General features: G+C 57.7%; 13 protein-coding genes across 13 annotated transcripts; 5 read left to right on the top strand and 8 right to left on the bottom strand.

Moving 5' to 3' along the window:
* Positions 1 to 423: 423 nt before the first annotated feature.
* On the top strand, positions 424 to 1,932 carry CDEST_10290 (Putative patatin-like phospholipase domain, Acyl transferase/acyl hydrolase/lysophospholipase; the record flags this gene model as incomplete). Its single annotated transcript, XM_062926448.1, has 4 exons — positions 424 to 552; positions 670 to 1,110; positions 1,194 to 1,624; positions 1,709 to 1,932. The coding sequence occupies 4 exons, from the start codon at positions 424 to 426 to the stop codon at positions 1,899 to 1,901; spliced, it is 1,194 nt and encodes a 397-aa protein (XP_062782499.1). The 3' UTR covers positions 1,902 to 1,932.
* A 79-nt stretch (positions 1,933 to 2,011) lies between these two features.
* Positions 2,012 to 4,541, top strand: CDEST_10289 (Putative tetratricopeptide-like helical domain superfamily; the record flags this gene model as incomplete). The annotated part of the gene is made up of 4 exons (XM_062926447.1): positions 2,012 to 2,585; positions 2,642 to 3,221; positions 3,279 to 4,494; positions 4,536 to 4,541. The coding sequence occupies 4 exons, from the start codon at positions 2,012 to 2,014 to the stop codon at positions 4,539 to 4,541; spliced, it is 2,376 nt and encodes a 791-aa protein (XP_062782498.1).
* Positions 4,542 to 5,055: 514 nt separating this feature from the next.
* Positions 5,056 to 5,433, top strand: CDEST_10288 (Putative ankyrin repeat-containing domain superfamily; the record flags this gene model as incomplete). The annotated part of the gene is made up of 1 exon (XM_062926446.1): positions 5,056 to 5,433. The coding sequence occupies one exon, from the start codon at positions 5,056 to 5,058 to the stop codon at positions 5,431 to 5,433; it is 378 nt and encodes a 125-aa protein (XP_062782497.1).
* A 274-nt stretch (positions 5,434 to 5,707) lies between these two features.
* Positions 5,708 to 6,824, bottom strand: CDEST_10287 (Putative NAD-dependent epimerase/dehydratase, NAD(P)-binding domain superfamily; the record flags this gene model as incomplete). Its single annotated transcript, XM_062926445.1, has 3 exons — positions 5,708 to 6,220; positions 6,284 to 6,369; positions 6,443 to 6,824. The coding sequence occupies 3 exons, from the start codon at positions 6,822 to 6,824 to the stop codon at positions 5,708 to 5,710; spliced, it is 981 nt and encodes a 326-aa protein (XP_062782496.1).
* A 1,354-nt stretch (positions 6,825 to 8,178) lies between these two features.
* On the top strand, positions 8,179 to 9,213 carry CDEST_10286 (Putative alpha/beta hydrolase-1; the record flags this gene model as incomplete). Its single annotated transcript, XM_062926444.1, has 2 exons — positions 8,179 to 8,237; positions 8,292 to 9,213. 2 exons carry the CDS (start codon positions 8,179 to 8,181, stop codon positions 9,211 to 9,213), a joined length of 981 nt encoding a protein of 326 aa, XP_062782495.1.
* Positions 9,214 to 10,085: 872 nt separating this feature from the next.
* Positions 10,086 to 10,604, top strand: CDEST_10285 (uncharacterized protein; the record flags this gene model as incomplete). The annotated part of the gene is made up of 1 exon (XM_062926443.1): positions 10,086 to 10,604. The coding sequence occupies one exon, from the start codon at positions 10,086 to 10,088 to the stop codon at positions 10,602 to 10,604; it is 519 nt and encodes a 172-aa protein (XP_062782494.1).
* A 1,403-nt stretch (positions 10,605 to 12,007) lies between these two features.
* On the bottom strand, positions 12,008 to 13,558 carry CDEST_10284 (uncharacterized protein; the record flags this gene model as incomplete). The annotated part of the gene is made up of 1 exon (XM_062926442.1): positions 12,008 to 13,558. The coding sequence occupies one exon, from the start codon at positions 13,556 to 13,558 to the stop codon at positions 12,008 to 12,010; it is 1,551 nt and encodes a 516-aa protein (XP_062782493.1).
* An 894-nt stretch (positions 13,559 to 14,452) lies between these two features.
* On the bottom strand, positions 14,453 to 16,012 carry CDEST_10283 (uncharacterized protein; the record flags this gene model as incomplete). Its single annotated transcript, XM_062926441.1, has 1 exon — positions 14,453 to 16,012. One exon carries the CDS (start codon positions 16,010 to 16,012, stop codon positions 14,453 to 14,455), a length of 1,560 nt encoding a protein of 519 aa, XP_062782492.1.
* A 458-nt stretch (positions 16,013 to 16,470) lies between these two features.
* Positions 16,471 to 17,544, bottom strand: CDEST_10281 (Putative ACT-like domain-containing protein). Its single transcript, XM_062926439.1, has one exon. It carries the CDS (start codon positions 17,324 to 17,326, stop codon positions 16,898 to 16,900), a length of 429 nt encoding a protein of 142 aa, XP_062782490.1. The 5' UTR covers positions 17,327 to 17,544; the 3' UTR covers positions 16,471 to 16,897.
* Positions 16,629 to 16,889, bottom strand: CDEST_10282 (uncharacterized protein; the record flags this gene model as incomplete). Its single annotated transcript, XM_062926440.1, has 2 exons — positions 16,629 to 16,752; positions 16,819 to 16,889. The coding sequence occupies 2 exons, from the start codon at positions 16,887 to 16,889 to the stop codon at positions 16,629 to 16,631; spliced, it is 195 nt and encodes a 64-aa protein (XP_062782491.1).
* Positions 17,545 to 17,899: 355 nt separating the features above from the next.
* Positions 17,900 to 20,496, bottom strand: CDEST_10280 (uncharacterized protein). Its single transcript, XM_062926438.1, has one exon. The coding sequence runs from the start codon at positions 20,319 to 20,321 to the stop codon at positions 18,063 to 18,065; it is 2,259 nt and encodes a 752-aa protein (XP_062782489.1). The 5' UTR covers positions 20,322 to 20,496; the 3' UTR covers positions 17,900 to 18,062.
* Positions 20,497 to 21,678: 1,182 nt separating this feature from the next.
* On the bottom strand, positions 21,679 to 23,644 carry CDEST_10279 (Putative flavin monooxygenase FMO, FAD/NAD(P)-binding domain superfamily). The gene is made up of 2 exons (XM_062926437.1): positions 22,663 to 23,644; positions 21,679 to 22,548 (listed from the first exon to the last, which is right to left on the bottom strand). The coding sequence occupies exons 1-2, from the start codon at positions 23,598 to 23,600 to the stop codon at positions 21,726 to 21,728; spliced, it is 1,761 nt and encodes a 586-aa protein (XP_062782488.1). The 5' UTR covers positions 23,601 to 23,644; the 3' UTR covers positions 21,679 to 21,725.
* Positions 23,645 to 25,239: 1,595 nt separating this feature from the next.
* CDEST_10278 (Putative major facilitator superfamily, MFS transporter superfamily) lies at positions 25,240 to 27,244 on the bottom strand (the record flags this gene model as incomplete). Its single annotated transcript, XM_062926436.1, has 5 exons — positions 26,540 to 27,244; positions 26,422 to 26,481; positions 26,127 to 26,365; positions 25,784 to 26,070; positions 25,240 to 25,721 (listed from the first exon to the last, which is right to left on the bottom strand). Exons 1-5 carry the CDS (start codon positions 27,140 to 27,142, stop codon positions 25,240 to 25,242), a joined length of 1,671 nt encoding a protein of 556 aa, XP_062782487.1. The 5' UTR covers positions 27,143 to 27,244.
* Positions 27,245 to 27,770: the final 526 nt, after the last annotated feature.

Raw genomic sequence — 27,770 nt, 5'->3', positions numbered from 1 at the left:
AGGGATAGATACATTAGGGTTTGATTGCGGCTCACAACCCACAGCGTGGTGTCTGCAACTCAGTCTCGCCTGTGGAACACATTCCTACCTTCAATGGAATGCGGCGTCAAGATAAGGCTCTTACCCCTGAACGCTTGATGCTGCTGACTGAAACAATGATGGGTCCGATGATCGATCTAGAACATTGCGCGAGTTCCGGGTTCCCGATCTACTTTCGCTCAGCTACGCGGGTGAGCGTGGAAGTACACAATGCGGCAGCAAAGACCCGAGAGTTGTGTCGTGCCTCGATTCCTTGCTCTCTCCATACTACACATCTACCCCTCCACTGGCTGGTCGAGACGAGCCCATAGGTTATCTCAGTACACTTGGCATATCGAGTCGCAGAAGTCGGGTCTAGCGTAATGCAGCCTTGGGAATACCTGCATGATCACGATGCTAATTCGCTGCACCGCGTGGTGTGGTGAGATAATCCCTGCTTCTGCAGCTCAGCTCGAATGGTTCGCCTCCGACCAACGACCAACGAAGAACGAGGCTACGCGCCGGCCTTTCTTGGTATTCACCTCCGGCGGCCTCGTTTCTCAGCTCACTCATCTCTTTCATCGTCAGAGGTAACTGAAGCCACAAACACCCACAAGGTTGTGAGAGGTTTAACCCAAGTCTGCCAGGTAGATTCCAAAAGACTCTCCCAAGGCCGACACCGCCGAAATGGCCAGCCGGCCCCAGCCCCGCATCCTCTGCCTCGACGGCGGCGGCATCCGCGGCCTCGCCGAGATCCGCATCCTGAAGGAGCTGATGCTCCAAGTCCGGCTGCAGAACTCCCTGGACTTCACTCCCGAGCCGGCGCAGTGCTTCGACTACATCTGCGGCACGAGCACGGGCGGCCTCGTCGCCGTGCTCATCGGCCGCCTGGGCAAGACGCTGGACGAGTGCGAGGCCCTGTTCAGGGACCTCGGCGCCAAGATCTTCTCGGGAGGTTCGTCGTGGAGGACGGCGAGGCTCGTCCTCAAGGGCTCCCAGCACAACAGGGAAGGCCTGGCGGACGTCATCCGCAGCCAGGCCGGGCAAGAAACCCTCCACGAGGCGGATGCGTCCGCCGGTGGCCACGTCCCGGTATGTCGTGGACCAACCTTCTCCCCTCCCCCCAAACCACCATGTTGTTTCCTTTCTTTGCCTGACTAATAACATTCTTCCAGGTCGCCGTCATCTCCGTGTCGAAAACCACTGGAGATGAATACCTCTTCCGGAGCTACGGCGTCCGGGCCGCCAGCGAGGCCTGCTCCGTCGTCGACGCCTGCCTGGCCACCTCCGCCGCGACCACATTCTTCCCTTCCATCACGATCGACGGCGTCGAGTACGTCGACGGGGCCTTTGGGAAGAACAACCCCAGCGGCGTCGTTCTGAAGGAGCTCGAGTCCGTCGAGTCCCCGATGCGGTTGGCCAACGCCGTCGCGGAGGTCGGGTGCTTCGTGTCCGTTGGCGCAGGTCGCCCGACGTTTGATCGAGAGAGCGACTCGTTCAAATCCAAGATCACGCCGAAAGGGATCACGTCCATCACGGACGCCGCCAAAATCTGCGTCAAGATCGCGACCAATTGCCACAGAGAGCATCTGGACGTGGAGTACAGGTACGCACGTCGCAAATAACTCATTCACGTCGCGCGCGATTCGTGTTTCTCAGAGCAACTCTCTTTCTGACACTCGCTTGCCAGGTTCAAGAACGCTGGAAGGTCGGACATCTACCACCGGTTCGACGTCGACAGGGGCTTGGAGTCGGTGGAACTGAACGAAGCGGACGAGAATGCTCTGAAGCACATCGCGGCGGTCACAAAAGCCTATCTCAAGAGCCAGCAGAGCAGTCTGGAGCAATGTGCGCTGATGATCAACCCTAGACCGAGTATGTAATGACTGGCCCCCGAGTGACTGTGCCCGAGGTGAGGGTATCTTTTTAGATCGAATAGTTCAATCTAATCGTCTTTTTCAAAGATACTTTCTCGAGTACACCTCCCGTGTTGATGTTGTCCACCATGCCAATGGCCACCGAGTCTTTCTACGGCCGCAACGCCGAGCTCAGGGAGATGCAGACAGCTCTTGACCCTTCTAAACCAGGTCGAAAAAGCCTTTTGATATACGGAATGGGCGGTTCCGGAAAGACGCAGCTCACGCTTCGCCACATACAACAAGAGGGGACCCGATACTCCGCCGTCATCTGGATCAACGGCTCGACGCAAGAACACGCCCAACGCTCGTTCGCAGAAGCTGCCGGGTTCATCTCTTCGAGCTGGCCGCGGGACCTGCCCATTCCCTACGCCGGCTCGGACGATTTGCTTATGGTATCTGCGAGGCTGCGCTTAACCCTTCTCACCAACTGGCTCCTGGTCATCGACAGTGCCGACAACCCGGAGCAGGGGCAGTTGTCGAGCTTCATACCCACATGCCCCCACGGTTCTGTTCTCATCACCAGCACCCGCCTTCTGAAACTACACGGCTTCAAGCCGGACAGGCCGATGAGCATGAATGGCCTCGATCCCCAAAGCTCGCAAGATCTCTTGGTAGAGATGAGTGGCCGGGATGAAGACGACAATGATGGTGAGTGGGATCATCACATGTTCGGCATCAAATAATCACCACTGACGCTAGGTTAGATCGCATGCTTGCGCGGGAAATCGGCAAAGAGCTGAGCGGCATGCCGCTGGCAGTGGAGCAAGCCGGCGCCCTCATCCTTGACGGAGAGTTTTCCTTTGCCGACTTCCTCGCCGCTTACAAGACGGAGTACACGAGACTGATGGAGAATTTTACGCCATCCGACGAGAGCCGCGTCTTCACCACCATCCTAGATATGACGTACCGCTCCGTCGAGAAGAACCCTCAACACCTGGCTCTTCTCAATCTCATCGGCGTTCTTGGCCCGTGGCAGATCCCGCTCGACCTTCTGGAGGGCTTCAGCTTCGCCAGCGCTGATAGCTCTGACCGGATGAGCGACGACATCAAGGCTCTTCAGTCACTCCTGGGCCACCCAAACTTCCTCCGGGTAGCACTTCGGCGCCTCGCAACTCTCTGCGTGATTACCCTCAGAGAGGAAGCCGGGTCTGTCGTTGGCGTTATGATTCATAGAGTTATGTGTCAGTGGTGTTTGAAAAAGGTTACAGAGGCAGGAAAACAAGATCTGATACTGCAGGCAGCCTACGGTCTCGCAAGGGGCATCCACTGTCCATCGTCCGTCATGTATGTCTCTCCTCTGCCTCGAACTCTACTCACTAATACTGACAGACTACAACGTAGAAATGCTCTGGAATGTGCCAGGAACGACCAAACAATAGAGCGTAAGCTTGCGGCACCGCTCTTGTACTGTCTCACCCTCCTGCACTTGCGCGTTCCCAGGGACGACCTTGATCTGTCGCGTGGGCGTCTCCGCGACGCCTACGCCACCATCGTCACTCGGGCCGCCTGGGTCAACCTCAGCATAGGATCTGTAGAGAAGTCCAAGGTGTACTTCCTTGCCGCCGTCGAGTACGACACGCTGAGAAATAACGAACTGGACCGCCAGTGGCCGGCCGACGAGACATCTCTCGTCATACTCTGGGGTTTGGCTTCAGCGTATCACCGATCCGGCGATCTCAAAGAGGCCGAGGAGACTTTTGGATCGGCTGTCGAGTTGTCCAAATCCCTACACGGCGACGAAGGCGAAGAAACGCGTGCTCTATCGACTCGCTACGTCCATGTCTCAAAGAGGAAGGGCGTCATGTCGAGACATTACCAGTCGGCAGTGGTAGCATCGGCGAGTGCCAAACGTGCTCCTTCCCACTTGCCTGGAGAAAATAGTCAAGACTCAACAGAGGATGATTGGAGGTCTGCACCGGCTGGTCTAGTACCCTCGGCCGCGAGTCTGGATGAACGGGGTGCCACATTATCGGAATCTCACGACGCGGACCTGGAGGATTTGAAAGAGAAACTCTCGCATTTCAATTGGGCAGAACAAAACCTCCTGTGGAATCTTTGCACCGTGTATGACTCGTCAACTCGGATAAGACGAGCAACAACCGATCTGGTCAAGGTGGTTGATGTCGAAAACGATGTGCTCACGAACGTCGAGATGCTGCTCCTCGGGGGTGCCGACGTTAAGTCCAAGGACATCGATCTGCTGCATTTTGAATCCGTCACACCTCTCACGGGTGCGGTTGGGACAGGCAGCGAGCCGTTAGTGCAGTTCCTTCTGGACAAGGGCGCAGATATAGATGCAAGCGACAGTTTTGGGTACACGCCTCTGATTCTGGCAGTGAGCATCGAGCACGAAGGCATGGTTCGTCTCCTGATCGAAAATGGGGCCGATAAAGACGCCGTCACTGAGAACGGCTCCAACGCCTTAAAGACGGCTTGCGCTCAACAATCGGACGTCATGGTTCAGATGCTGTTGGACCACGGAGCCAAACCGAACGTGACGGCCGGCGGCAGCGAAACAGCTCTCATGGTGGCTTGCAATAAAGGTTCAGACGCCATAGTTCAGATTTTGCTGGACCATGGAGCCAACCCAAACTACAGGCTTGACGACGGCTGCACGGCTCTTATGATAGCTTGTGCTGAAGGGTCGTACGCCATGGTTCAGATGTTGTTGGACCATGGAGCTAACCCAAACAACAGGCTTGACGACGGTTTCACGGCTCTCATGGCAGCGTGCAATAAAGGGTCGTACGCCATAGTTCAGATCTTGTTAAACCATGGAGCCAAACTGAACGTGAAGGTCAACCGCAGCGTTACGGCTCTCATGGTAGCTTGCGCTGAAGGGTCAAACGCCATAGTTCAGATCTTGTTAAACCATGGAGCCAAACCGAACATAAAGGCCAACCGCGGAGTTACGGCTCTCATGGTAGCTTGCGCTGAAGGATCGGACGCCATAGTTCAGATGTTGTTGGACCATGGAGCTAACCCAAACAACAGGCTTGACGACGGCTTCACGGCTCTCATGGTAGCTTGCAATAAAGGGTCGAACGCCATAGTTCAGATCTTGTTAAACCACGGAGCCAACCCAAACAACAGGCTTGACGACGGCTGCACGGCTCTCATGGATATGGCGGTGACAGGACAGCAAACTAAGATCCGGACGCTTCTGTACGGCGGCGCAGACGTGAACGTGGCTAACGACGACGGAAACACGGCCCTTATGATGGCTGCTCGAAGTGGCCACGCAGAATCCGTTGATCTGTTACTGAAGAATGGCGCAGAAGCTGAAGCCGTAAATAACGACGGTGAGACGGCGCTGGTTGTTGCCGTTCGGAGTGGCGATAGGGAGGCGGTCGGGACGCTTCTGCGGAACGGCGCGAACATTGAGGCAATGACCAAAGATGGCGGCACTGCGTTTGACCTGGCTTCTGACGAGATGTATGAGTTCATGGAGCGGGTACTGTTGGGTGTCGGGGGCCCACAGGAGTCGTCTTCCTGATGCTTTCGGACTGAATAGTCAACATAAGTTATTGGTCGGAGTCCTTGGCAAGTTAAGGCAGGCTATTCGAGTGTTTAAATATGTTCTGTACTTGTACTGGACGTAAAGGTATTATTACGGGATGAACTATCTCGATGAAATTATACAGAATAGGAAAAAACAAGAAGCATAAGAACGGGTAAAATGTTATCTGCACAAGTGAAATGATTCTTGCTTCCATCAACAACTAGCAACCAAATACTCAACATCATTACGCGGGGACGAAAGAACACGACTAGCAGACCTTCTGTTTCTTCTGCCACGATTCGTAAAACGAACGGCACGCTTCTTCGGCCGAGCGGTACTTCATCCCCAACTGCTCGATACTCCGGCTATTGTCCACCTTGAAGGGAATCCCGACGTTGGCGTCCGTCCACTTCTTGGTGATGCCGATGAACGGCCCCGCCATGTATACCATCAACTTGGGCAGATTCCGACCGGGCAGGGCTCTGGGGTTCCGATGAACCGGCCTCACCAGGTCCGCCATCTCCAACAGGCTGACGGTGCGGTCGCCCGAGACGATGTACCGCCCCGTCGCCGACACGTCCTCCCCGGCCATGACGTGCGCCTCAGCCACGTCCCTGACATCGACCAGCGGCCACGAGAGGTCGGCGCAGCCCATACGGTTGTCGCCGCGGAACAGGGCCTCGAGCATGAAGTGGCTCCCCGACACGGACTCGGGCGTGAGCGAGGGGCCGAGGACCATGCCCGGGTTGACGACCACGAGGGACCACCGGTCCTGGAGCCGCTGCATCGTCTACGCCTCTCGCTCGGCGACCATCTTGGAGTACGCATACGGCGAATAGCTCACGCTGCTGGTCGAATTCCAGCAGGACTCGGTGAGGGTGCCGTTGTTCTCTTTGAGGACGTCGGCGTTGTCCCCATACATTGCGGCCACTACGTACTTGCGTGTCAGACTGGCTGGACCAGCCGGTTGTAACAAGGGGGAGGGTAATACGAGACGACTCACCTGAAGATGTCAAGACAACACGCTTGACACTCTCGACTTTGTTGGCGGACTCCAGGACAGACTTGGTGCCTTGGAGAGCCGGCTCGACGCAGTCCTTGAGTCCGTCCTTGATCTGCTGAGGCACCAGGAATGGCGAGGCGATGTGATACACCACCTCACAGTCCTCCATGGCCTTGCGGAAAGACCCGTTCTCGAGGAGGTCGGCCTCGAACAGGGACAGACTATTGGGGTACTGCGCCTGCAGGTCCAGCAGCGGCTTGCACTTGGCGGTGTTCTTCAGGCTGCGGACCGTGGTGTGGACGCGGTGGCCGCGTTCGAGGAGGAGCTTGACAACGTACAGGCCAATGAAGCCGGTGCCGCCGGTAACAAGCGACTTGGCCATGTTGAGGGTGGGGTTGATGTGGCAGATGAGGAGTCTTGTGGATATGTGAGGTGAATAAGCGTCTGGGCCAACCTACGACTCAGGAAGGTGGCAAGGGAGATGTCGCTCTTTATGATGTCCTTCCCCCCTCATCCAAGTAACTCGAGCTGTATGCTTGGTGGTAGAAATAAGCAGCTTTGTCATGCAAAAGCGGCGCGGGCTTATGTGACACGCGCGTTGACTACCATGGTTGTGGCGTTGCCGAAGAGACAATGCACACCCACGAAGATCCCGGTAGAGTTTGCGCGGCGCGTTTGCTGTGGACGGAGAACAAGACCAGTGTCCGATGCCGCCATGTAATCGCGGGTTGGCTTTGCGGAGCTAAAGATAGCCGTTACCTCCGCCATGATGGAGACCGGAGGGGATATGAAAGGCGCAAGGCTTTTGTCGGAGCGTCCGCCGGCGGGGGGAGTTCTAGACTCGGCAATCTTGGCTCAATGTTGCGCCGATTACTGATGATGCGCACGGTTGTGGTTGTCACGTTAAGTAAACACTCTCTAATTCTCATCACTGTCTACACTTGCACCTCAAGTGCATGCAGCCATTGTTAGCATGCTGACAGGATAGGTCTTCCCCCAGACTCACAGTGAGCGGTCTGGAGAGTGATATCCGATGGCCCAGCCAGCGGTGGAGCTCTAACTCTCGATAAATGTCAACGTGGGAAAAGAAAAGGGTGTGACAGAGCGGATCAAGAAACTTTCTCGCAGTATCTGACGACGACTATGATCACCACCGCTCTAAATGAATTCAGCAAAGTCATTTTCAAGCGAGAAACTATCCGGGAGATTGCACCGGGAACCTCTAGGAGAAAGCTTGTTGTGGTAACAGAAACTCTGATTAAGCTAGTTGGCTCTCTGTCCGACTAAAAGGGCGCCGGACCCGAGACTCGGCGCCTCTGACTCGGCATTCCTCCGATTACTGATGCTCACGGCCGCCATTCTGACCTCACCGGACCCCAGTTCCCCCGAAATCGCAGCAGACCAGTCTCTATGGCCTCAGTGATATGTCAGCCTCCAAAAAAAGGGGGTCGAGAGGCAATATCGGTTTGATTTGAGCACGATGGAGCTTTATTTGCATTTTTCCAAGTTGATATGGTAATCAGCGGACGGGATCGAAGGCCAAGGAAAGAATCAACTGCATTGCTGATCTGGGTAAGCGATGTTATATCTAGACTGTCTCTGCAACCAGAACCGGCTCTATAAAAGCCAATTACTTAGTCCCAAATAAACCTTCAATACTGTTCAGCACAGTTTCCTCTACGAAAATACTAATCGAAACCTTCTACCATCGTCTCATCCCGACCAATATACCCAAGATGAAGCTCGTCTCGACATTCCTGCTTGCAGCGGCAGTAACAGCCTTGGCCACTCCTGGGTAATGCCACCCACCTTTATGCAAGTCAACTGTAAAGTCTAACCATCCGTCCAGCAAGCTTCTCGGGACTTCCGATGTCCAGCGGAACGCATCGGGCCCCGGGTGCGGCCAGAACGCAGGCCAGCTGCTCCAAACAGCGCCGACCAGATACGTCTCGGTCAACGGCACCAAGCTGGCCTACCGCCGCCTCGGGAAACACGCCTCCGGACCGCCACTCCTCTTCCTCACCCACTTCCGCGGGAGCATGGACGTGCTCGATCCGGAACTCGTCAACGCCATCGCCGAGAACCGCGAGGTGATTCTGTTCGACAACGCCGGCGTCGGCCACAGCGACGGCGTCGTGCCGGACTCGATCAGCGCCATGGCGGCCACGACCCTGGGCTTCCTCGCCGAGATTGACGTCCCCAGGGCTGACATCGTGGGTTTCTCGATGGGCGGCATGGTCGCGCAGTACATCGGCATGGAACACTCCGAAGTGGCGAACAAGCTGGTGCTCGCTGGCATCCGTCCGGGATACGGCCCCGACGTGGTCTCGACGCCGCCGGACGCCGCATCCGGACCTGGAGGCGAGCCCGACAGACAGCCGACGGAGGAGTACAACCTCGGCATCTTCTTCTACCCGTCCGAGACCAGCAGGGCCGCCGGTCACTCGTGGTGGAACAGAATCTACGAGCGCCGCGTCCCGGGCGAAGAGAGGAAAGACTTCCTCGTCGGCGATGGTGTCGCCGCGCAGCTGGCCGCCATCACGGCCTTCGCCTCCGATCCCGAGATGTACGCCCGGCTCGCCAACATCACCGCCCCGGTGCTGGTGACCAGCGGGCACGACGATCTTTTGATGGGGACGGCCAACAGTTTCGTCTTGCAGCAGCACTTGCCTGACGCGCGGCTGCACGTGTATCCCGACTCGGCCCACGCTCATCTGTTCCAGTTCCCGCTGGACTATGCCGCGCAGCTGGAGCTTTTCCTGCGAGGTTGAGATACCGCCACGTCGTGGACCAGGAGCTTGCTCGCCTGGAGAGACGATATTCCGTCGTTCGACCAGTCTCCAAGACTTCAGTTTTCCCCCGTTCTATTGCGATCGGTACATTAGGGTATCGTATAGGCATTTTGCAAACTTTCAAAGTGATAGAAGGTGGTGATGGAGTCGCAAGAACTTCAACAGAACATAGGAGTGGCGCTGACAGACAAGACCGGAACTGTACACTACAACTTACGCATATTGAATAGACTAATAACATTCGATAGCATTCAATCTTGGCGGCTTCTAGACTTTCAGTTGACGTCATCATGCTATGTTAGGTAATCTAGAACAGTAAGGCTGGGTTACACAGTCAAGAGGCCGTTCTCGGCCAGATTCGGAGACCATGTCGATCTTTGACAGACGTGCAGCTCGGCCATGACTATCTGTGAATACCAGAAAGCAGCAGTCTACCCGTCATAACCACAAGATGCTGAATCAGGGATCGACGGGAGTCGACGATTGCATCCGTCGAGCCAACATGCCGTCGGTGCTTGCGGCAACCTCCGGAATGCCTCTCCTCCCACCGTCGTTGCTTGGGGAGCCATCTGTTCTCATCTCCTGCATACCGACCGCATCACAACCGGATGCGTACAGCAGCAGCCCGCATCCCGCGACATCCTGTCCCACGCAAACTTCTAAACACACTTCCTCCCCAGCCCCTCGTCGCATTGTGTTTTAAAGACCTAATCTCCCTAGAATTCCCACGGAACCCCGACAGGTATGCAACACCCATTCCAACGCAGATCCCAGCCATCACGCACACTCAGCACAAACGCACACAGCACAAACGCACACAGCACGCACACACGCGCACATACCAAAAGGCAATGCTCCCGCCAAAAACAAAGTTCGTGCGCGAGATCGAGCGCGGACGCCACGACAAGACCGCCCGTCCGTTCCCCGCGCCCTTCCGGACCCGACACGGACCCCCGCCCGCGCCGAGGCCCCACTGCACCTTCGGCGCGCCCCCACCCCCGGACACGACCTACTTCGCCCGCGTTCTCCGCCGCTGTCGACACGACGACAACGACGACGACTCTGACCCCTACGCGCCGACGCTGCCCATCTACGAAAAGGAGTCCGACACCGCGAGCATCTTCACGGTGCGCCACGGGGGCGTCTATACGGAGCGCCGGGGTTCCCGGGGCTACGCCGGCTCCGGGAGGTGGAGCCTGAGCAGTTACGGGTCCTTCGACGTCGCCAGGTACCGTCGGGACCTTGCGGCCGCGACGGCGAGGCGGCGGCGGTGGTTAACGTTCCTCGCGTTCGCGCTCGCGGGGCTGGTCCTCATCTTCGGGGCGGGCGTCCTGGCGTTTGTCCTCATGTCGGTCCCGAGAGGGGAATGATCCTTTCAGGGGCTCTGGAGGGTGGGCTGCGGAGTCTCAAGGGAGTTTCAGGGTCTCTTTCTTCTTCCTTTCTTTTCCTTCCTATGGCGGACTGGGGGGGTGTTACAGGTAACAAAAGTCGTCCCATGGGTTAATTGCTGCATTTCACATTTTCGGATTTCATACTAGTTGGCCTCGTTTGCATATCTGACCACTCATGCGTCTCGTGTATTTATACATTGAACTCTGTCCTACAGCGCCATGCAATTCTATGTCAACTGTGATATATAAGCATAGTCGAAATGTCTATCATGTGATGTTGCACAACCAGTTGTCATCAAGCCGAACAACTGTGGCGGGTACGGTAGTCCTGGATTCCGAATTGGCTCTACACCAAAATAATTTCCATCTGACCACATTTCAAAATGTCTGAGAATCACTGCGATGAGGATCAAGATATCTGACCCGGGTAAACGAATTTTCGGCGTTCTCCTGTAAGACTAAGCCGTCGACTGAGTTACACCGTCTGTCGCAAATTGCTAAGAGCGCGGCGTCGCGGACCGCCTCCTCGAAGCTTGCGATGTCGAGAGCGATACGAATTCGAATCCAAGCATCTGCGTTGCCGTCGGCGAGCTGGTGCCGGGAAATTCGCCACTTGTTTATCGACTTGAAATCCATGATGCGTAGGCCTGGAAAGACAGGCTTGAAGCCCAAGGCCAGCAAGACGCGTGGCACCACGCCTGTCCATTCATCTCCCTATGTGGCCCGTATAAGTAGCGCGCGGATACGCAGGCGAATGTCGTAGGGAGAAAGGGCTTCAGCGTTGAGGAATTGTGAGAGAAGCGCATCCTCGCGCCGCAAGACTGCGCCCTCGAGCGACATTCAAGACCAGGAGGGTTCTCGTTCAAGATACGGTCTGCAGCTGAGGTTTGGCTTCGGATCCAAATCAAACCATTTTTGGGTGCTCCAGAGAAGGTGGACTGGCAGCAGACGCTCCCACATGCTAGCCCCGTACTCGCAGGTGTAGAAACAGGGATCTTGTGGAGGGGGGTCATCCAAGTCGAGTTGGGTTAATCGATACGGTTTCTGCGGCCCTGGGGAGCCATGCGTGCCACGGCTCATAGCTCCGCGGTGAGAAACTCAAGTCGATTATGCAAATTTGTCACTGCTGTCAAATAGGCGGCATGCTTTGATTGATTAGTAGTTTGAGAACAACACTGGAACTTTGATGACTTGTCCTAACCTGCTCACAGCTCAAAATCAATTGCAAAGGACAACCCAAAACCGCCAGAACTTAAACAACTCTTGATCAGCTGAAAATTTCCTTCCTGTGGGAGGCAGTTTTCTGCATCGGTGACTTGTTCTAAAGGGCCCCAAAGCCTTACAAAGCAGCATTTCCCTCGAAACTCTGGGACGCCCGCCATTCAGCACCACTGGCCAAAGAAGCGCCGCCATTCCCCACGGGTTCTGAAGCCCGGCCGAATGGTGAAGTGATGAAAATTCTCCTTCAAAAGGTCCATCCAGCTTGGCAATGGTGGCTCGGTGTCCCAGAACCGGGGGTCATGCTCGCGCCATTTTTGCGTCCAGTTATCCTCGTTCCAGTGGTGGTGCTCGATACGAAGCTTCTCCGCATCCAAAGGCTCGCCAGCGTCGAAATTGCAGCGGACGATTGAGTTCCCGGAAGCCATGTCCTTCATGGCTTGTGGTAAGGCCTCGAAAAAGTACCAGACCCTGCAACCCTCCCAGCTTCGTCTCGAAAACGAAGTGAGTCCGGGGATTCTGCCTCGATCGACGGACATCGTCCACGCCTCTTGCCACGCCACGTCTCGCTGGACGATGGACTGGAAGATTTGGGAGGTGAGCTGCGGGACAGGATCGCCGTCCAGGAGCAGCGAGTAGGATGAGGCCGGCATGCCCGCGGCAACGAGTTCGTGAGCTTCCACGATCCAAGGGGCGACGTTCCGGGTAACCACACAAGAACTGAGGGATTCCATGCCTGGCTGGGTCGATTCCTCTCGAAGCTGGTATCGCTGGCGCGGTGTCTCTTTTAAGACACCCGGCTGGAAGACATTCCTCCAGAGGTTGACTCGGCGCTCGACGTGGAGGAGTGGGTTTTCTTTGCATAATGGAATAAGGCCATAGCCGTGCGATTCTGGATACGCTAGGGCTTCCCTGTCCTCGAGCAAAACAAGCCTGCGCAGGTTTCTGCGTATGGTATCCGGCAGAGACTGGACAAAGTAGATTGCCGCAGCCGCTGCGGAAAAGCGCCACTCCGAACCGTCGTGGCGGCTCATCGTTGGTTCGCAATCAGCGTCGTTGAGCACCATGAGTTGGAGCTGCTGCATGTCGTAGCGCGAGGGAATAATCCATGGATCGATGGAACAGCGTGCTATACAGAGTGCGTGCATGTCGCTAACGTAATGCCCGATTGAAGGGGAATAGACTCCTATTTCTCTGATAGCCCGTCTGTCGAAGGAGTAAGTAACATCCAACACTTCTTGGATGAACCGACGGAACACAGACGGTGCTTCTCCATATGGTCCGCGGGCAAGGGGTGGCAGGGAGCCTCGCGCCCTCAAGGCATCCAGAAGAGGGGTGAACTGCGGGTACAGATCTCGGAGTTCGTTGTAGGCTTCCTGAGTAATGTATTTGCCCATTTTCGCAACCAACTTTTGTCTCAAATTGTTAACACAGTGAAGCAGGAAATCGAATTTACTGGCGAGATCCCGCAGGCCAGGGTTGCCGGAGAGGGTCGAGAAGGTAATGGTGTTGACGCGCAGAGAAAGGCCATGCATCTCCCTAGCCACAAGTCTGCAGGTAAATACCAGTGCCATACAAATGGGCTTGCCGTCGGCCTGCTTTAATTTGCCCTCGATGAAGCCGTTGGTATCGCAAACGTAGCCGCCATCAACAGCCACGTAGGCGTGATAGATGACGCTGCGCAGCTCGGGGGGGAGGTCGAGGAAGCTAACCATGTCGTCGTCGGCTTGGGTTCAGCACTATATATAGAGTAGACGTGGCGGGTTGCAACTGAGATTTTTGCGGAGTGTTGCGTGAGTGTCGGTGTCAGTGTGATGGTGATGATGATGATGATGATGAGTGACAGGTAAGCAGGCAAAGAGGGGGAGGGGATCAACCACCACGTTACATGTCTCTTGAGTAGTGCACGGGCCATTGAGGCCAATCGGAGATGGAAAACGCCCACAATACAAGAAGTATCCTCAAGGTGTTACAGCAAACAGTAGTAACTGCTGGTTAAAGTTCGTGATAAAAGGGTGGCTTTTTCGCCAATGACTCAACCCGTGAGTTGGGGCCCATAAAGATCAGGCATAATGTGCTAGAGTTTGTGGTTTTGAGAGGAGACGTATGTAATCTGATGTGAGGGTATCTTGGCATCCAGATGCAGCACCTTCTGCACACCTTCTCATGGATTTATCCGTGGTTCCAGACAACTTCGCATGGTAACATGCTGTTGAATCTGTCAAGGTTGAATGGTATCCGGGCAGGTTTGTCGTATGGAGGTCACTGTTTCTTGCCAGGAATCCACGAGTCGCGGTGATGGCCGGAATTGGACATGGTCCTTTAGTATCTGCCTATCACTACAACCTACGATGTTCAATTTATTTTTAGGTGATCAATGAGGAAGGCCTGTACAAGCAAGGCCCTTTAAGTTCCGCGACTCACGAGATTCCAAGTCCGGCCTTTTCAGAATCTCTTTTCGATTCCGTTCGGCAATCTGTGCAGCATGGTTAATACACTCACGCGGGGCTTGAAAGTGCACATTAGTCGATGATGTAAAGCCTTGCATGTTTGATTGGATTTGCTATCTTGACACATGCTGCATTCGCGAACCGGAGTCTGCCTCTCTTTTAACCGCGAAGTGCCAGTTCGACCAACTCGTCATCATAATCACTCCAGGTTTGGCTTTCAAAATACTCGATTTCCTCCACTGGATCGTCGTGGACGTTTTCTTTCAAGATGTCCCTCCAGCTTGGCAGTGGCGGCTCGGTCCCCCAACACATTATGTCGCGCTCGTGCCATTTCTTTATCCACGTACCCCAGGTCCAGTTTCGGTGCTCGAAAACGAGTCTCGTCGGGTCCGATGGTTCGCCAATGTCGAAGTTGAAGCGCACAATCGAGTTGCCGGATGCAATGTCCTTCATTGCTTGCGGCAGCTCCGTCCAGGCGAATTCGTCCTCGTTCGGTTTTGTCATAAAATGAAGCAGAGTGCCGTAGTCTGGGAATCCACCTTTTTCGATGACTTCCGATATTGCTGATTGCCAACAGAGATCTCGTTGAACGACCGACTGAAATATACGGGTGCAAAGCTGTGGAAGGGGGTTGCCGTCCAGAAGCAGTGAAAAGGATGATGCAGGCATGCCCGCTGGGGCAAGTGCCAAAGCTTCCATGATCCAGGGGGCAACACTAGCAGTAATAAGGGAGGAGTCGAGGGAGTTTTTGTCTTCTCTGACGAGCCGTTCGTACTGGTCCTGCGGCGTTTCAAATAGGAACGTTGAACTCCGAGATTCATGAAAAGCATTGTTCCAGAGGCTCACCCGTCGCTCGATGCGGAGGAGGGGATTCTCCCTGCAGAACGGAATGAGCCCAAGACCATGTGATTCCTGAAATGGGACAGCTTGCTTGTCCTCAAGGAGAACAAGCTTGCGTAGGTGACAACGAACGGTGTTGGGGAGAGACTTGAGGAAGTGGATCGCCGTTGCTGCTGCAGAGAAGCGCCATTCCGAACGGTCTGCTTCCCACTTCGCAGCGCGTGGAAGCATCGGAGGCAAACCAGTGAAACCGTAGGCGAAGATGCTGAGCTCGTTCATTTCGTCGGTCGAAACGATATTCCAGGGCTCGAGGCTAGCCTCATATGAAGTGGTTGTTAGAGCGAGCCTCTCCAAGCCGCCGAGGGCCTGACGAAGACTAGATAAGAAACGCCTTTCAAGCCGGCGTGGGTTGCTCGATGCAGCCTCCTTCATCACGTCTTCCAAGAACTGTCTGACAGCAGACGCCGGTTCCCCGTTTGGTCCGCACATGGTGAACAGCGGTATACGTTGCCCGTTCTGTAAGCGGTCCAATACCATAGAGAAGTGTGGATGCAAAGCTCGAAGTTTGGTGAATCCCTCCTTGGAAACACGCATCCAAACGTGATTAATATACTCCCGCCGGCGATTCATGACATCGTGCACAAGGTGGTCAAAACGTTGGGCGACATACCGCAGGTCAGGGTTGCCGCAGAGGGTCGAGAAGGTAATAGGGTTTACGCGCAGGGCAAGGCCGTACATCTCCTCAGCCACGCGTTTGCAGGTGAAAATAAGCGCTATGCAGATGGGCTGGCCGTCAGCCTGCTTCAGCTTGCCTTTGATGAAGGCGTCGGTATCGCAAACATAGCCGCCTTCGACAGCCACGTAGTCTCGGTAAACCATGTCGCGGATCTCGGCGGGCAGGTGAAAAAAAGCCAGCCATGGTGCCTTCAATTTGGTGGGTGAGCGGAGGCAGAGACCTTGGGCGGGGTTTGATCGATGTTTGCTGGGGAAGCTGTTGGTGTGTGGATTTGGTTGAGGATGGTGATGATTTGATGATGATCTGGTGGTGAAAGTGGTGGTGAAAGTGGTGGTGAAGTCGTGGGGTGAGTGACTGAATGGTGGTGAAGATGGGCGACAAGTAACGACGAGGATGATGATCAGACAGCGTCGGCGATGAATATGATGATGATGACAACATCGGTTGGAGAAGATGAGCGAGAAGAGGAGGGGATGGATCCAAGCATGACTTTATAGAACTGGTTTACCTGACAGAACCCGCCACTGAGGCCAATCGGAGATAGGAAACGTCAACGAGGCATCTCATAGCCGAAATGGCAAAAGATATGTATTCCATCTCCTCCAACAGCTCTAGTTCTTTCGGAATGGAGATACAAGTATGTATCTAACGGGGTAGGAGGCTGCACAGGTCCACAATCTGGATGGAAGCAAACACTGAAGACAGCTTCTTGTTTCCATGGCACTGAGAAAGGTAGTATTATGAATGAAAGAAGATCCATCAGCAGAGACTACCGGTAGCGAGTATCATACCCGCCTGGATGTCAAACTTGCCCCGAGATGCGCGTCCCAGGGCGGCATTAAACCCTAACGGCTGGGGAGGAAAGTGGCAGAATCTACCTAAGCTGGCTACATTTTGCACTGCTTTGTTCGTCACGGTCTGCAAGTGACCGAATCATTCCTCGGCACACATCCGGATGTGGGCCACGGAGTGCGACGCGAAACAAAAACAGTATCCGTAGAGGTCATCCGAATTCTTCATGGGCGTGCTCACGCCGCCCCTCGCCCCGCCGACTCCGACGCCAGCCTCCTCAGCTCCTCGACCGCCTCGGCCTCCCTCCCCTCCGGCACGAACAGGTGGTCGTGGAAGTAGCCGCTGACAGGGTTGACGCCCATGCCCCTGGCCGCGAGCCGCGTGGCGACGACGGCCATGAACCCGACCGCCTCGAGGCTCGAGTGCACGTCGAGCGTGATCATGCGCGACGGGAACGCGTACGCCCACCCGCGCGCCTCGGCCGTCTGGAGCGTCGTGACGAGCGTCGTGCCCTCGGATTCGCGGAAGAGGAGCTGCACGTCGGCGAGGGGCGGCAGATCGGCGCCCGGGGCGAGGGTCACGAAGACGTAGGTGTCCGGGTGGAGTACGGTCGTGAGCGTTGACAGGAGGGTTTGGAGGGACGTCTCGCCGGTGGGGGCGGCCATTGCGATGGTGGGGGGGGGGGGGCTTAGACTGTTTTTTTGTATGTGTTTATGAAAGAGGATTGTTTGGTGGAGTTTAAGCGAAGATGAGCTCTGGGATGTGCGGTATATGATGATGCTGGCGATGATGCTGGCGGTGATGCTGGCGATGGTGATGTTGATGGTGATGGAGCCGTGCTACACTGCTACGAAGCCGACGGCCATGGCAAACTATTAAATGCCGTAGCCCTATGGAGTCATGTCAACTTTAGGGCGTCGTCAATCGACAAAAACGAGAGGGGGGATAGCGGGGGCTTTGTTAGTCAGTCTGCCCTCCCATTCCCACATGTGCACCATCATCAACCCTGTGTCGTTGGGGGTGATTGCCGGCGGGATGCAAGGACTCACATGAGATGAAAGGTAGATCACAGCCATCGCACTCCAAGACAACTGAAACCTAATGGGTAATGTATCAATCGAAACTTCGAAACTTGGACCAGTCATGTCCAACAATAATGTGACCATTAACAAGAGAGTTCGAACTCTTCCATCACCCGAATGGGGACGCATGCGGGTTCAAGAGATGCAAAGCCCTATGATTTACATTCCAACGCCTCCAAAAGGTCTACCGAACTAACAAATGAAAGAAGGGTCGTCGTGATGACGATGTAAACGATCGAACAACGCGCCTAGACGCCATCCACCATCTACCCAAAGCTGTCCAGACTGTGGACATATACATGTATTTAAACTCCACGCTTCACGCATCAACCTCATCCTCGTCCAAGAACCCCAAGCCGCTGTCATACCTCCTCTTCTTCCGCCCCGACGACCGCCTCGCCAGGTCCCCGGTAAGCAGCCGCCCCCTCTTCGCCCCGGTCTCCGCTCCACCCTCGGCTCCGGAAGCCGGTCCCACCCCTCCGTCCCCGCCCTCCGTCGACCCCGGCCCCAGGAACTCCCTGCTCATGCCGACGACCCGTTCCAGCTCGCCCCTCATCTCCTCGATAACCCGCTTCGCCGCCTCCCTCTCGCGCACCATCTCGCCCTCCAACTCCCTCTTCTCGACCCTGAGGTCCTTGATCCCCTCGTGCGCCGCCCGCAACCGCTCGTTCACCCGGTCGACCTCCTCCCTCAGCTCCGTGACCCGCGCGTCCCGCACCGCGAGCGCCGCGCCGCCCCGTCGCGTTACCTCACCCACCTCCCTCGTCCTCGCCGCCTCCGCCTCCTCGAGCCGCACGCGCAGCGACCGGCCCAGCGCCGTCGCGTCCGACAGCTTCGCCTCCAGCTTCGCGATCGCGTCCTCCTTGGCCCGCAGCACCCGCCGCCCGACCTCGACCTGCGCGTCCCGCGTCGCCATCGCGTCGCGGTTCTCGGCCTCCATCCGCCCGACGACGCCCTCCAGCTCTCCGAGGTCGCGCACGTAGCCCGCCACCGCGCCCTTGAGCCGCTCGACGCCGAGCTCGAGCTCCGCGACGCGCTCCGTCCGCGCCCCGAGGGCCTCCCGCGCCCGACGCAGCTCTTCCTCGAGCTCGCCCATGGCGGCGACCCGCGCGCCGAGCTGCTGCCGCAGCGACAGCTCGAGCTCGTGGTACTCGTCGATGGACGCCTCGTCCTCCCGGGCGCGCCGCGCGAGGTCCCGCAGCCGCGTCAGGAGGAGGTCGAGGACCTCGCCGCCGTGCGAGGACAGCGGGAGGGTGATCTCGCCGGGTGTGAGGTACTCGAGCTCCAGGCGGGCGGTGCGCAGCGCTGAGGCGAGAGAGGCGATGACCTCGGACGCATCGGCGCCGGGGAAGCCCAGCGCGCCGAGGGACGCGTCGAGGTCGACGAGGGCCGCCGTGCGGTCCGAGACCGTGCGGAGGAGGGCGGCGACTTGCGACTCGATCGTCGCCAAGGGGTCAGCCAAGGTTTCGAGCGGCGTCACTGACGAGAGCTTCTCTGATAGACGGTCGGTGAGGGCGGAGTAGGACTCGAGGGTGCCCGTGAGCTTCGAGACCTCGAGGCGCAGCGACGCCACGTCCTCGTCGAGCCGCTGCTTCTCCGGGTCTGGGAAGTTGGCCTGCACGCCGGCGTCCGACAGCGGGTGGGCTTCCCTCGTCTTCTTGCGAGACGAGGGCGTCGACGGCCCCGCGGCGACGGGGCTCGTGAGCGGCGGCGTCAGGAACGACGAACGCACCCGCGAGGGCGTGCTGCAGACGATATCCGCCATCGTCGCGTCGCCGAAGACGGTCTCGTCGCCGATCTGCACGACCCCGCGGTCCCCGCACACGGACTCGGCCTCGACGGTGTCCGTCTCCATGAAGTCGTCGGCGAAGGGGTCCCGCGCCGCGAGCGTCCAGTCAAAGCAGTTCCGCCCCTCCTCCTCCCTCCTCGCCGCCGCCGCCGCCGCCGCCGCGGGGGACCTGTCCTCCAGCCGGGCGCGCAGAGACTCGACCTCCTGCTCGAGGGCCCAGATGCGCTCGGTGTCGAGGACGACGGTGGCGTTCTGCAGCTCGTAGACCTCGGCGTCCTTCTGGCGGAGGTCGCGGCGCAGGCGCTCGACCTCGGCCTGGGCGTCCTTTGCGGCGCGGCGGCGCTCGGAGGCGATGGCGTTCATCTCCTCGCTGAGCCCGTTGCGGCGGATGCGTCGCTGGACGCGGCCCGAGAGGACCTGGCGGAGGGGCAGGAAGTGGACCTCGCCGCTGACGGGTAGGTCCGTCGTCGGGCGCGGGGCGGTGCCGCCGCTTGCTGAGGGCGTAGTGGAGCGGCGGCGGGAGCTGGATGGCGTGTGGCGGTCGAGAAACGTGCGGTTGATCATGGGTGTGAGGCCGGTGGAGGAGGAGGCGCGGGTGGTTGTGCGTGGTGTCGAGGCGGAGGGTCCTGGGTCCGAGAAGCGTACTCGGCGCTTCGGGGTCTTCTTATGCGCGGCTTGTGATGCCACGGGGGGCGGCGGTGGTTGTGTTGATGAAGCTACGGTGGCAATCGTCCCAGGCAAGCTCCGACGTGTGCGCCGCAGCGCGATGGGGAGGTCGTCGTTGGTCATCGTGAAAGCACCCGAATGTCCTCGACAACAAAGTCCGTAGTGATTGAGGACAAGAGAGGATTAACGAGGGAAGGCCACTGGCCGTAGTGTCAAGAGAAAAGACGCAAGATTTAAAGAAAGGTCTCTGGCTCCCTGGTTTCCTGACTACGTTCTGTTCCAGCGCCAACGTACATGTTTTGTTTGTTAATCCACGCTCCCCCCCCCCCCCCCCCAGCCCTCTGTCGGCAGAAAGTTGTTGATATGTCTCTTGTTTACTCATTTCCTATTTGGGACTAGTCGCCACCGGTCCCCTGCCGGACCCCATACCGGCCCCGCCCGGCCGGGGATCCGTCCAGGCGCGTCGACCAATCGTTTCCGGCGCCGGCGCGGTCTCTCCAAACAAGAAACCGACCCGAGTCCCCGCGACGCTCGTCACGGTTTGAACGCGCCCTTGACTTGACGGAGGACGCGTTGATTGGTTGCGTAAGTCGATGCATTGAACGAAGGGTGGTGGTTCCTACACGGCAACGTCTTTGGGGTAGGTAGGGTAGAGGGATGCAGTGAATGTCTCCATGGCTCCCTTGCTTAGGTTCATCGACTTGGAGAACAATGTGAATGCGCATCTAAGCTGCTTAAGACGCGCGTTGTTGTTTTCCCGATCCATCCCTCCATAGCACCCAACGACACCCCCTGTCCGCGTCGTTGAATGCCACCCACCCTGCATCTCGGCCCGCCTCTGCATCTTGGGGAGGGTTCCCCCCTCTCATCCCTCGCTTCTCATCTCGCAGCCCCCACACTACGATATTCCACATTCCACACACACCGCCGAATATTCCCACCCAGCAATCATAATCTCTTGGCCCGCCGACCCTTTCAACAATTCACATGGTCTGGTGGTGTAGTTGGTTATCACGTCAGTCTAACACCTCGTCGACTCACTTCGGCGAGCTGAGCACACTGAAGGTCTCCGGTTCAAGTCCGGGCTAGATCATCCCTGGGCGATTGGTTTAGTGGTATAATGACCGCTTAGCATGCGGTAGGTCCAGGGTTCGATTCCCTGATCGTCCATCTTTTGTTGTTTTGACTGTTTGAGTTTTTCCTCTTAGTCCCCAAACGACAGCGTTGGGTGGAACGGATTTTTTTGGTGTTGGTTGATTGACTCTGTCTGCAGTACCATTTACTGAAAGAGTTTCGGCATTATTAGGAGCACAATAGTTGGGTAGTTGGACTAGCAAACACAATACGCCTTTCTACTAGCGAGCGACTGCGGATAAAGTGATCGCTCGCTGGGTCGCAAGTCAAACATCACCAACTGCAATAAGCTACCATCTGAACCCCTTTTCATCCCTTCACTCTACGTCAATCCAACAAAAAGCCTGTGGTTGCATCATTAAACTACCTAGGGTATCACAAGCTCCTCCGGCCTCACCGATTCTGCGCGATCCACTCGTCCACAATCCCGCGGTAGTCCACCGGCGTGTAGCTCTCAAACAGCTCGGCCCACACGCCGGCCTTGCGCCGCGTCTCCACCCCGACGTCGCCGAGCAGCATGTCCCAATACGGCAACTGGTCGAACACGAGGTCCGGATAGCATCGTCCGTGCCCGTACGGCGCCCGGTGCTGCGCCCACCGCTGGAACACCGCCGTCTCCTCAAACACCCGCCCGGCCCGCCTGTCCGCCTCGAGCGCCGCCACCCGGTCCTCGAAGTACGCCAGCATCCACAGGCACTGCGCCTCGAGCCGCATCACGTTGGCGAGGTTGCTAAAGGCCCCGATGAACACGAGCGACCGGTCGTCGCGCGCCGCGAGCCCGGGCGGCGCGATGCCCCGGTACAGCCGCCACGGCGTGTGCTGCACCTCGCCCGAGGCTCCCGCGTGGAACGGCCGCGGCTTCGACGACGTCGGGCTCTGAAACGGCCCGTCCAGGAGCCGCGGGAACCGCGCGCCGACGACGGCGTCCGCTTTGGCGTCTGCCTCGGCCCAGAAAGCCGCCTGCTTGGGGCCCAGGGACGTCGTTGGGATGCCGAGGTCCGAGTGCAGCGACGCGGGCTCGAAGTCGATGGTTGGCTTCGAGGAGAAGCCCGTCGACGCGACCAGCAAGTCGGCGGCGAAGGTCGTGCCGTCGCCGAGGTGGACTCGGTGATCCGAGAGGTGGTCGACGTCCTCGCGGTGGATCTGCACCGTGCCGTTGCGGACGTACTCGAAGAAGTCGTCGTCAAAGCTGAGGATGCCAGACGCGGTGCCGTACCTGTGCATCGTCATCTCGATTAGCCATGAAACTTGACACCCAGGACTGACTGCCCGACTGGCTCTTTTTTCTTTTTTCGTTTTTTATTCACAAAATAAAAGAAGGAATACTGACCAGAACTGGTTCTGCTCGGGCTGCAGCACCTTGGTCCTCTCGTCCGTCTGGTACCCGCAGTCGTTGATGGTGTCGTGCCGGATCAGCCCCCAGAAGGCCCGGCTGACGACCCTCCCGACGGCACTCTCGTGCAGGAACCGGCGCACGCACTCGAGGCCGGAGAAGTCCGGGAACAGCCACGGCGACATGAAGGCGCAGATGCGCCGCGTGACGAGCCGCTCGCGCCACACCTTGAAGGGGCCGAGCTGCGTGAACCCGGGCGCCACCCACACGGGCCCGCGCCCGGAGCGGCGGATCACCCAGCGGACCTTGTGGCCCGTCGACGCCGCCAGGTGGACAGCGTCGTAGGCGGACTTGCTGCCGCCGAGGACCGCCACCGTCGTGATGTCCGGGGACGCGAAGAGGTCCGCCTGGGGGCCGAGGTCCGACGAGTGGATGATGGGCGCTGCGAAGGTCTCGGACCCGGCGAAGTCGGGCACGTGTGGGACGGTGAGGACGCCCGTCGCAACGATGAGGCGCGCGCAGGTGATGGTGCTCGCCGCCCCGTCCTTCTCCTCGACGTCGACCCTCCACTCGCCGCCGTCCTCGGGGCGCGTGACGCGGACGACGCGCGTGTTCAGCCGGATCTTGTCCCAGACGCCAAAGTGCTTGGCGTACTCGGTCAGGTACTCGTGCATCACCCAGCCGGGCACGTGCTGGTACATCTTGAGCCCGAACCGCTCGTAGTCCATGGGAAAGTCGGAGAAGTCGATGCCCGTGACGAAGTTGTTGGTCTTGAGGTTCGGGTAGATGGTCTCCTTGGACCAGACGCCGCCGACGGACGGGCGGCCGTCGACGATGAGCATCTCGGCCGCCGGGTCGTGCTGGAGCAGCGTCTTGGCGGCGCAGAGGCCGCTGGGCCCGGCGCCGATGATGAGGGTCGCGATGGTAGGCGCCATGGCGCTGGAGGTACGATCCGCGGGTGATTGAGCTGTCTCACGAGGTGTTGCGACGGAGAGATGAAAGGGAATATGGGGTGGGAAGGGGGGAATGGTGAGATTTTAAACCCAACCCGTGCCACACGTTTTTAACGCAGTCTCTGCCCAAACAGGAACAAACTCCTGCGTTAGGGCAACGGCTTTCCGCCCGACGGTCCTTGAGAGATTTCATTCATTCTGGACTCTGCTGGCGGAGAGCCGGATTGAGTTGATTTCGCTCATCAGCCCTGCCAGCAGAGAAGATCAAAACCTCGGCCCAGAGAGGCGTCCGCAAGCGGATGAGAGCTGAGATTGCGGGTCCATTCCTCATTTGCTCCAGCCGTCGTCGTACACATGATAATCAAGCTTTCTGGCCACGCGCCACTAACACTAGGAAACGCCGCGGTCTTCGAGCTAGCTTAGTGGACCAGCCTGCTGGACGCACTGCTCGGCAATGCGGGCTAGGATCTTGGCTTCGTGACCAACGGCGAGGAGAACGGAGGTGCCAGATTTGCGATTCCAGACCCCTTTGGCGGCGACGCTAGCCCAGCGTTCAACGAGTCTGGGCTCCGTTCGTTGCGGCTGAGGCCGGTCTGCTAATTAGGGAGTCAAGTAAGTAAGCGTGGCGTTCCTGAGCATTTAGCATTGGACTCTGGGACGACCGCCCCCTACCCCTCGCTCCCTTGCCGCCCCTTCATCTTTGGACTGGGTCCGGATGTCTCATCCTGCGAGTTGTACGGTTAAAGTGTTGGTGGCCCATATACAGTATGACAGCGTCTGGTCTTCATAGATGAAACTTGCCCGCTTCCTCTATATTTCACTGCCATTCGGGAGGTATGGAGGTTGAATCTGGCAGCGGGAACTTTTATAAGTTTTTTCCCCAAGCAGTAGACTTATCTTCATACAATCCGGCCTGGTCGCCAAGAGCATCTTCACGTGGCCAGACGCACGTTCGGCAGCGTAGCTCCTCTTAGGGCTGAGGAAGTCCCAACGCCATGGGCCCGAAGGATCGGGTCTCGGCACGTCCGCGGCGAAGGATCGCAAGGTCGAATTTGGAGCAGACACTGCCCTTGCCGACATGTTGCACGTGTGTGATCGTTTCCTTCGCATGGAGCGCGCCACGTGTTGCGGCGGCAGCATTGGTTTGATAACACGAATTGTGTGTGGTTGGCCGTGTTCGAGACCGGGCCATGTTTCGATCGTCGAGGACGAGTGGCGAGACTTCGTGCTGAACACGCACTAAACAACGTCTTGTGAGCAGCAATCAATAACCACAGCACATCGAATGGTTTGATTTAAGCGAACAGCGGCTGGTACGTGATCTGTACGTGGCATTACGGCTGAGCAAAGGGTCAGGGTGGTCGGGATCTGGTGGGAGACTATGTGATGAGACCAGTCAGCACAGGTCTGCGCTGTCTTTGTGAGAACCGGGGCAGCCTTTTGTGTTGTTTCGTGATGGAATCTGCCGTAATACAGGTTCTGGACGAGTAAATAGCTGCTAGTAGCAATCGGATTCACAGAGGATCTTGAAATCTACATGTCTTGGTCAAGCTGACATGGGTATCATTATTCAACCTTGAATATAGAATGCGATCCAAGGCCAGAGGTCCACTCTTCTCACCTAAAACACAAACACAAACTCCTCATTCTCCAGATCCGTCAAGTTGTCAAAGGCCCTCGCGCCTACGTCCTCCTGCGCGTTCTCCTCGCCAGCCGCGGACATCTCGTGGCCCTCTTGCCCAGCCTGCCGTCCCGCCGCCGCCGCCGCCGCCTGGTCCCGCTGCATCTTCTCGGCCTCGACGGCGGAGTACAAGCTGGTGTCGAGGATGACGGCGCTCTTTCCCATCGCGACTCGGCGTCGGCTGTGCGACCGGTTGAGGAAGGCGAGGTACAGACTCGTCGCCGCCACCAGGACGACGATGACGCAGTACAGCGCGAGGTTGGACGTCAGGCCGCGCGTGTACCTGGGCGCCTCGGCCGGTTTGTAGAGAAGCGGGCCGACGACGTTGCCGACGGACTGGCCGACGAAGAGGAACGCCGACGTGCACTTCCGCTTCGTGTCGCCGGCCGTGTTGGCGGCGGACCAAGAGTAGATGAGGGGCGCTGTAGATATGTGTTACTCGGGGGAGGTTGCGGGAAGAAGGCAGACGGATATAGGGACTCACTGATTCCCGGGTAGACGGAGATGAGGTAGTATCCCGTCAGACGCGCAGCTTGTTGGCCCGCGGTGGGAAGAACCATCAACATGACGCATCCGGCAATAGGAGGGATGCAGAGCCCGGCGATGACGGGCCCTTTCTTGTGGATCTTTGTTGCTATCCAGGAACCGCCGACTGTGGAGACGAGTTGAACGAACCCGAAGGGGATGTTGAAGAGGATTGTTTGGAACGAGTCGAAGCCGAAGGACTTGACGATGAGGGGACCAAAAGTGGAAATGCCGCCAGAGGGGATGCTACCAGGGTGTTATTAGTTGGGCGTGTCGGTAGACGGGAAGGGTCCCAAGCTTACGAGATGGAAAAGACCAGGGCGAACCAGAACCAGGTCTTGATATCCAGCAGACTCTCCTTCAAGTGATCCCAGCGCCACTCGCGTGACATGACGCCCTGCTGGTTCATGCGGAGCCGCTCGATGGCGATGAGCTTGTCATGGTCGTTGAGGAACTTGGCCTCGACGGGGGAGTCGGGCATGTACAGGAACATGACGGCGGAGAAGACAACCGTGATGATACCGAAGAACATGAAGATGATCTGCGCGGTGTTTAGTGATGCGTGGTGGTGATGCGAGACAACGGGGAGAATCGGACCTGGTATTCCTTGAGGGGCGACGAGATGTGGCCGAGACCGTACGTGATGAGGCTGCCAAACTGCAAGGTGTTAGAGGGGGATGGGCGAGGTCTCTTGAGTGTAGCGGTCGATACACACCATGTTGGTGAAGCCGTTCATGGCATACCAGTAGCTGATCCGCAGCGTCTGCTCCCGCCTCCGCCACCACATCTGCGTGATGGCGACGAACGACGGCGCGACGCTGGCCTCGAAGACGCCGAGGAAGAAGCGCGCGGCCAGCAGGCCGCCAAAGTTGTGAGCGGCGGCCATGCACGACAGCGTGACGCCCCAGAAGGCAACCATGGCGCTCGTGAACTTGCCGATGGGCAGCTTCACGAGCAGCCAGGCGAGCGGGAACTGCATGACGAGCTGGGCCAGGTAGACGACGGAGCCGAGCCAGCTGTACTGGTCGCCGACAAGGCCCGTGTCGCGGATGAGGCCGAAGACGGAGGCGTAGGCGAGGGTGGACTTGTCGATCCCTTGCAGGAAGTAGACGAAGAGCATCAGGGGGAGGATGACGAGGTCGATGCGGCGCAGGACGCGGGCGTCGTCGGCGGGCGAGACGACGACACGGTCTTCGGGCGAGGCGCCAGACTTGCCGAGCAGCTCTGCGGCGGCATCGCGGCGGTGGTTGGCCGGGTGGGCGGGAGCGTGCTCGACCTGGTCGACGGGTGTCTTGTTGGGTTCCTCGGCGGCGGGCATGGTGACTTGTTTTTGGTGGCCTCGGACAAAAGGGGGGGGAAGGGGGTTGTTTCTTGAGGAGAAACAGGCTCAGAACTCAGGTGGAAATCACTTCATTAGACCATGAGCCGATAGCAACCAAGGTCCAAGAGGGTGGAAGAGACGAGGGAAGGGCAGTCAAGATATGGGCGGCATCCGTCCAAAAGCACAGCGGCTGACGACCCTGGTTACGATTCAGTCGCCGAGGAGAAGTGGCAGGGGGCTGGTTCGTCTCATGGTGGTCATTGGTTTGTGCCTCAAAGCATTGGGACAGGGTTTTAGGGGGGCGGCGGCTCTGCCGGGGGCCAAGTCGGCCAAGACAGCTAGGATGGGTGCCAGCGAGCCTCCAAATGCTTGTTCTGAGTGATGATGAAACTGAGTTATCCCCGATTGGCTCGGTAAATGGGCGAGACCTTGAGCAACATGTATGAAGCGGACGATTCTTTGAGGTCAGCGAACAACGAGCACATCGCCGGCCATATCAGAGATTAAGGGCAATGCGATGATGTGATGTTGAAATTTAGAGGCCATAAAGGTCTGTTGCATCTCTTCAAAAGTATCCATCGTTGGCCAGTTTGGGATTTTGTGCAAGGAATGTGTACGAACCCAC

This window comes from Colletotrichum destructivum, chromosome 6, assembly GCF_034447905.1.
Source record: "Colletotrichum destructivum chromosome 6, complete sequence".
NCBI lineage: Eukaryota > Fungi > Ascomycota > Sordariomycetes > Glomerellales > Glomerellaceae > Colletotrichum > Colletotrichum destructivum.
Note: the sequence above shows the minus strand (reverse complement) of the source record. Positions and strands in the feature narration are given on the sequence as shown.

Coding starts and splice junctions, on each gene's coding strand:
- CDEST_10281 (XM_062926439.1), bottom strand. CDS start 17,326: ATGGCCGCCCCCACCGGCGAGACGTCCCTCCAAACCCTCCTGTCAACG.
- CDEST_10280 (XM_062926438.1), bottom strand. CDS start 20,321: ATGACCAACGACGACCTCCCCATCGCGCTGCGGCGCACACGTCGGAGC.
- CDEST_10279 (XM_062926437.1), bottom strand. CDS start 23,600: ATGGCGCCTACCATCGCGACCCTCATCATCGGCGCCGGGCCCAGCGGC. Junction 22,549..22,662: donor CCCGAGCAGAACCAGTTCTG/GTCAGTATTCCT, acceptor GACGATGCACAG/GTACGGCACCGCGTCTGGCA.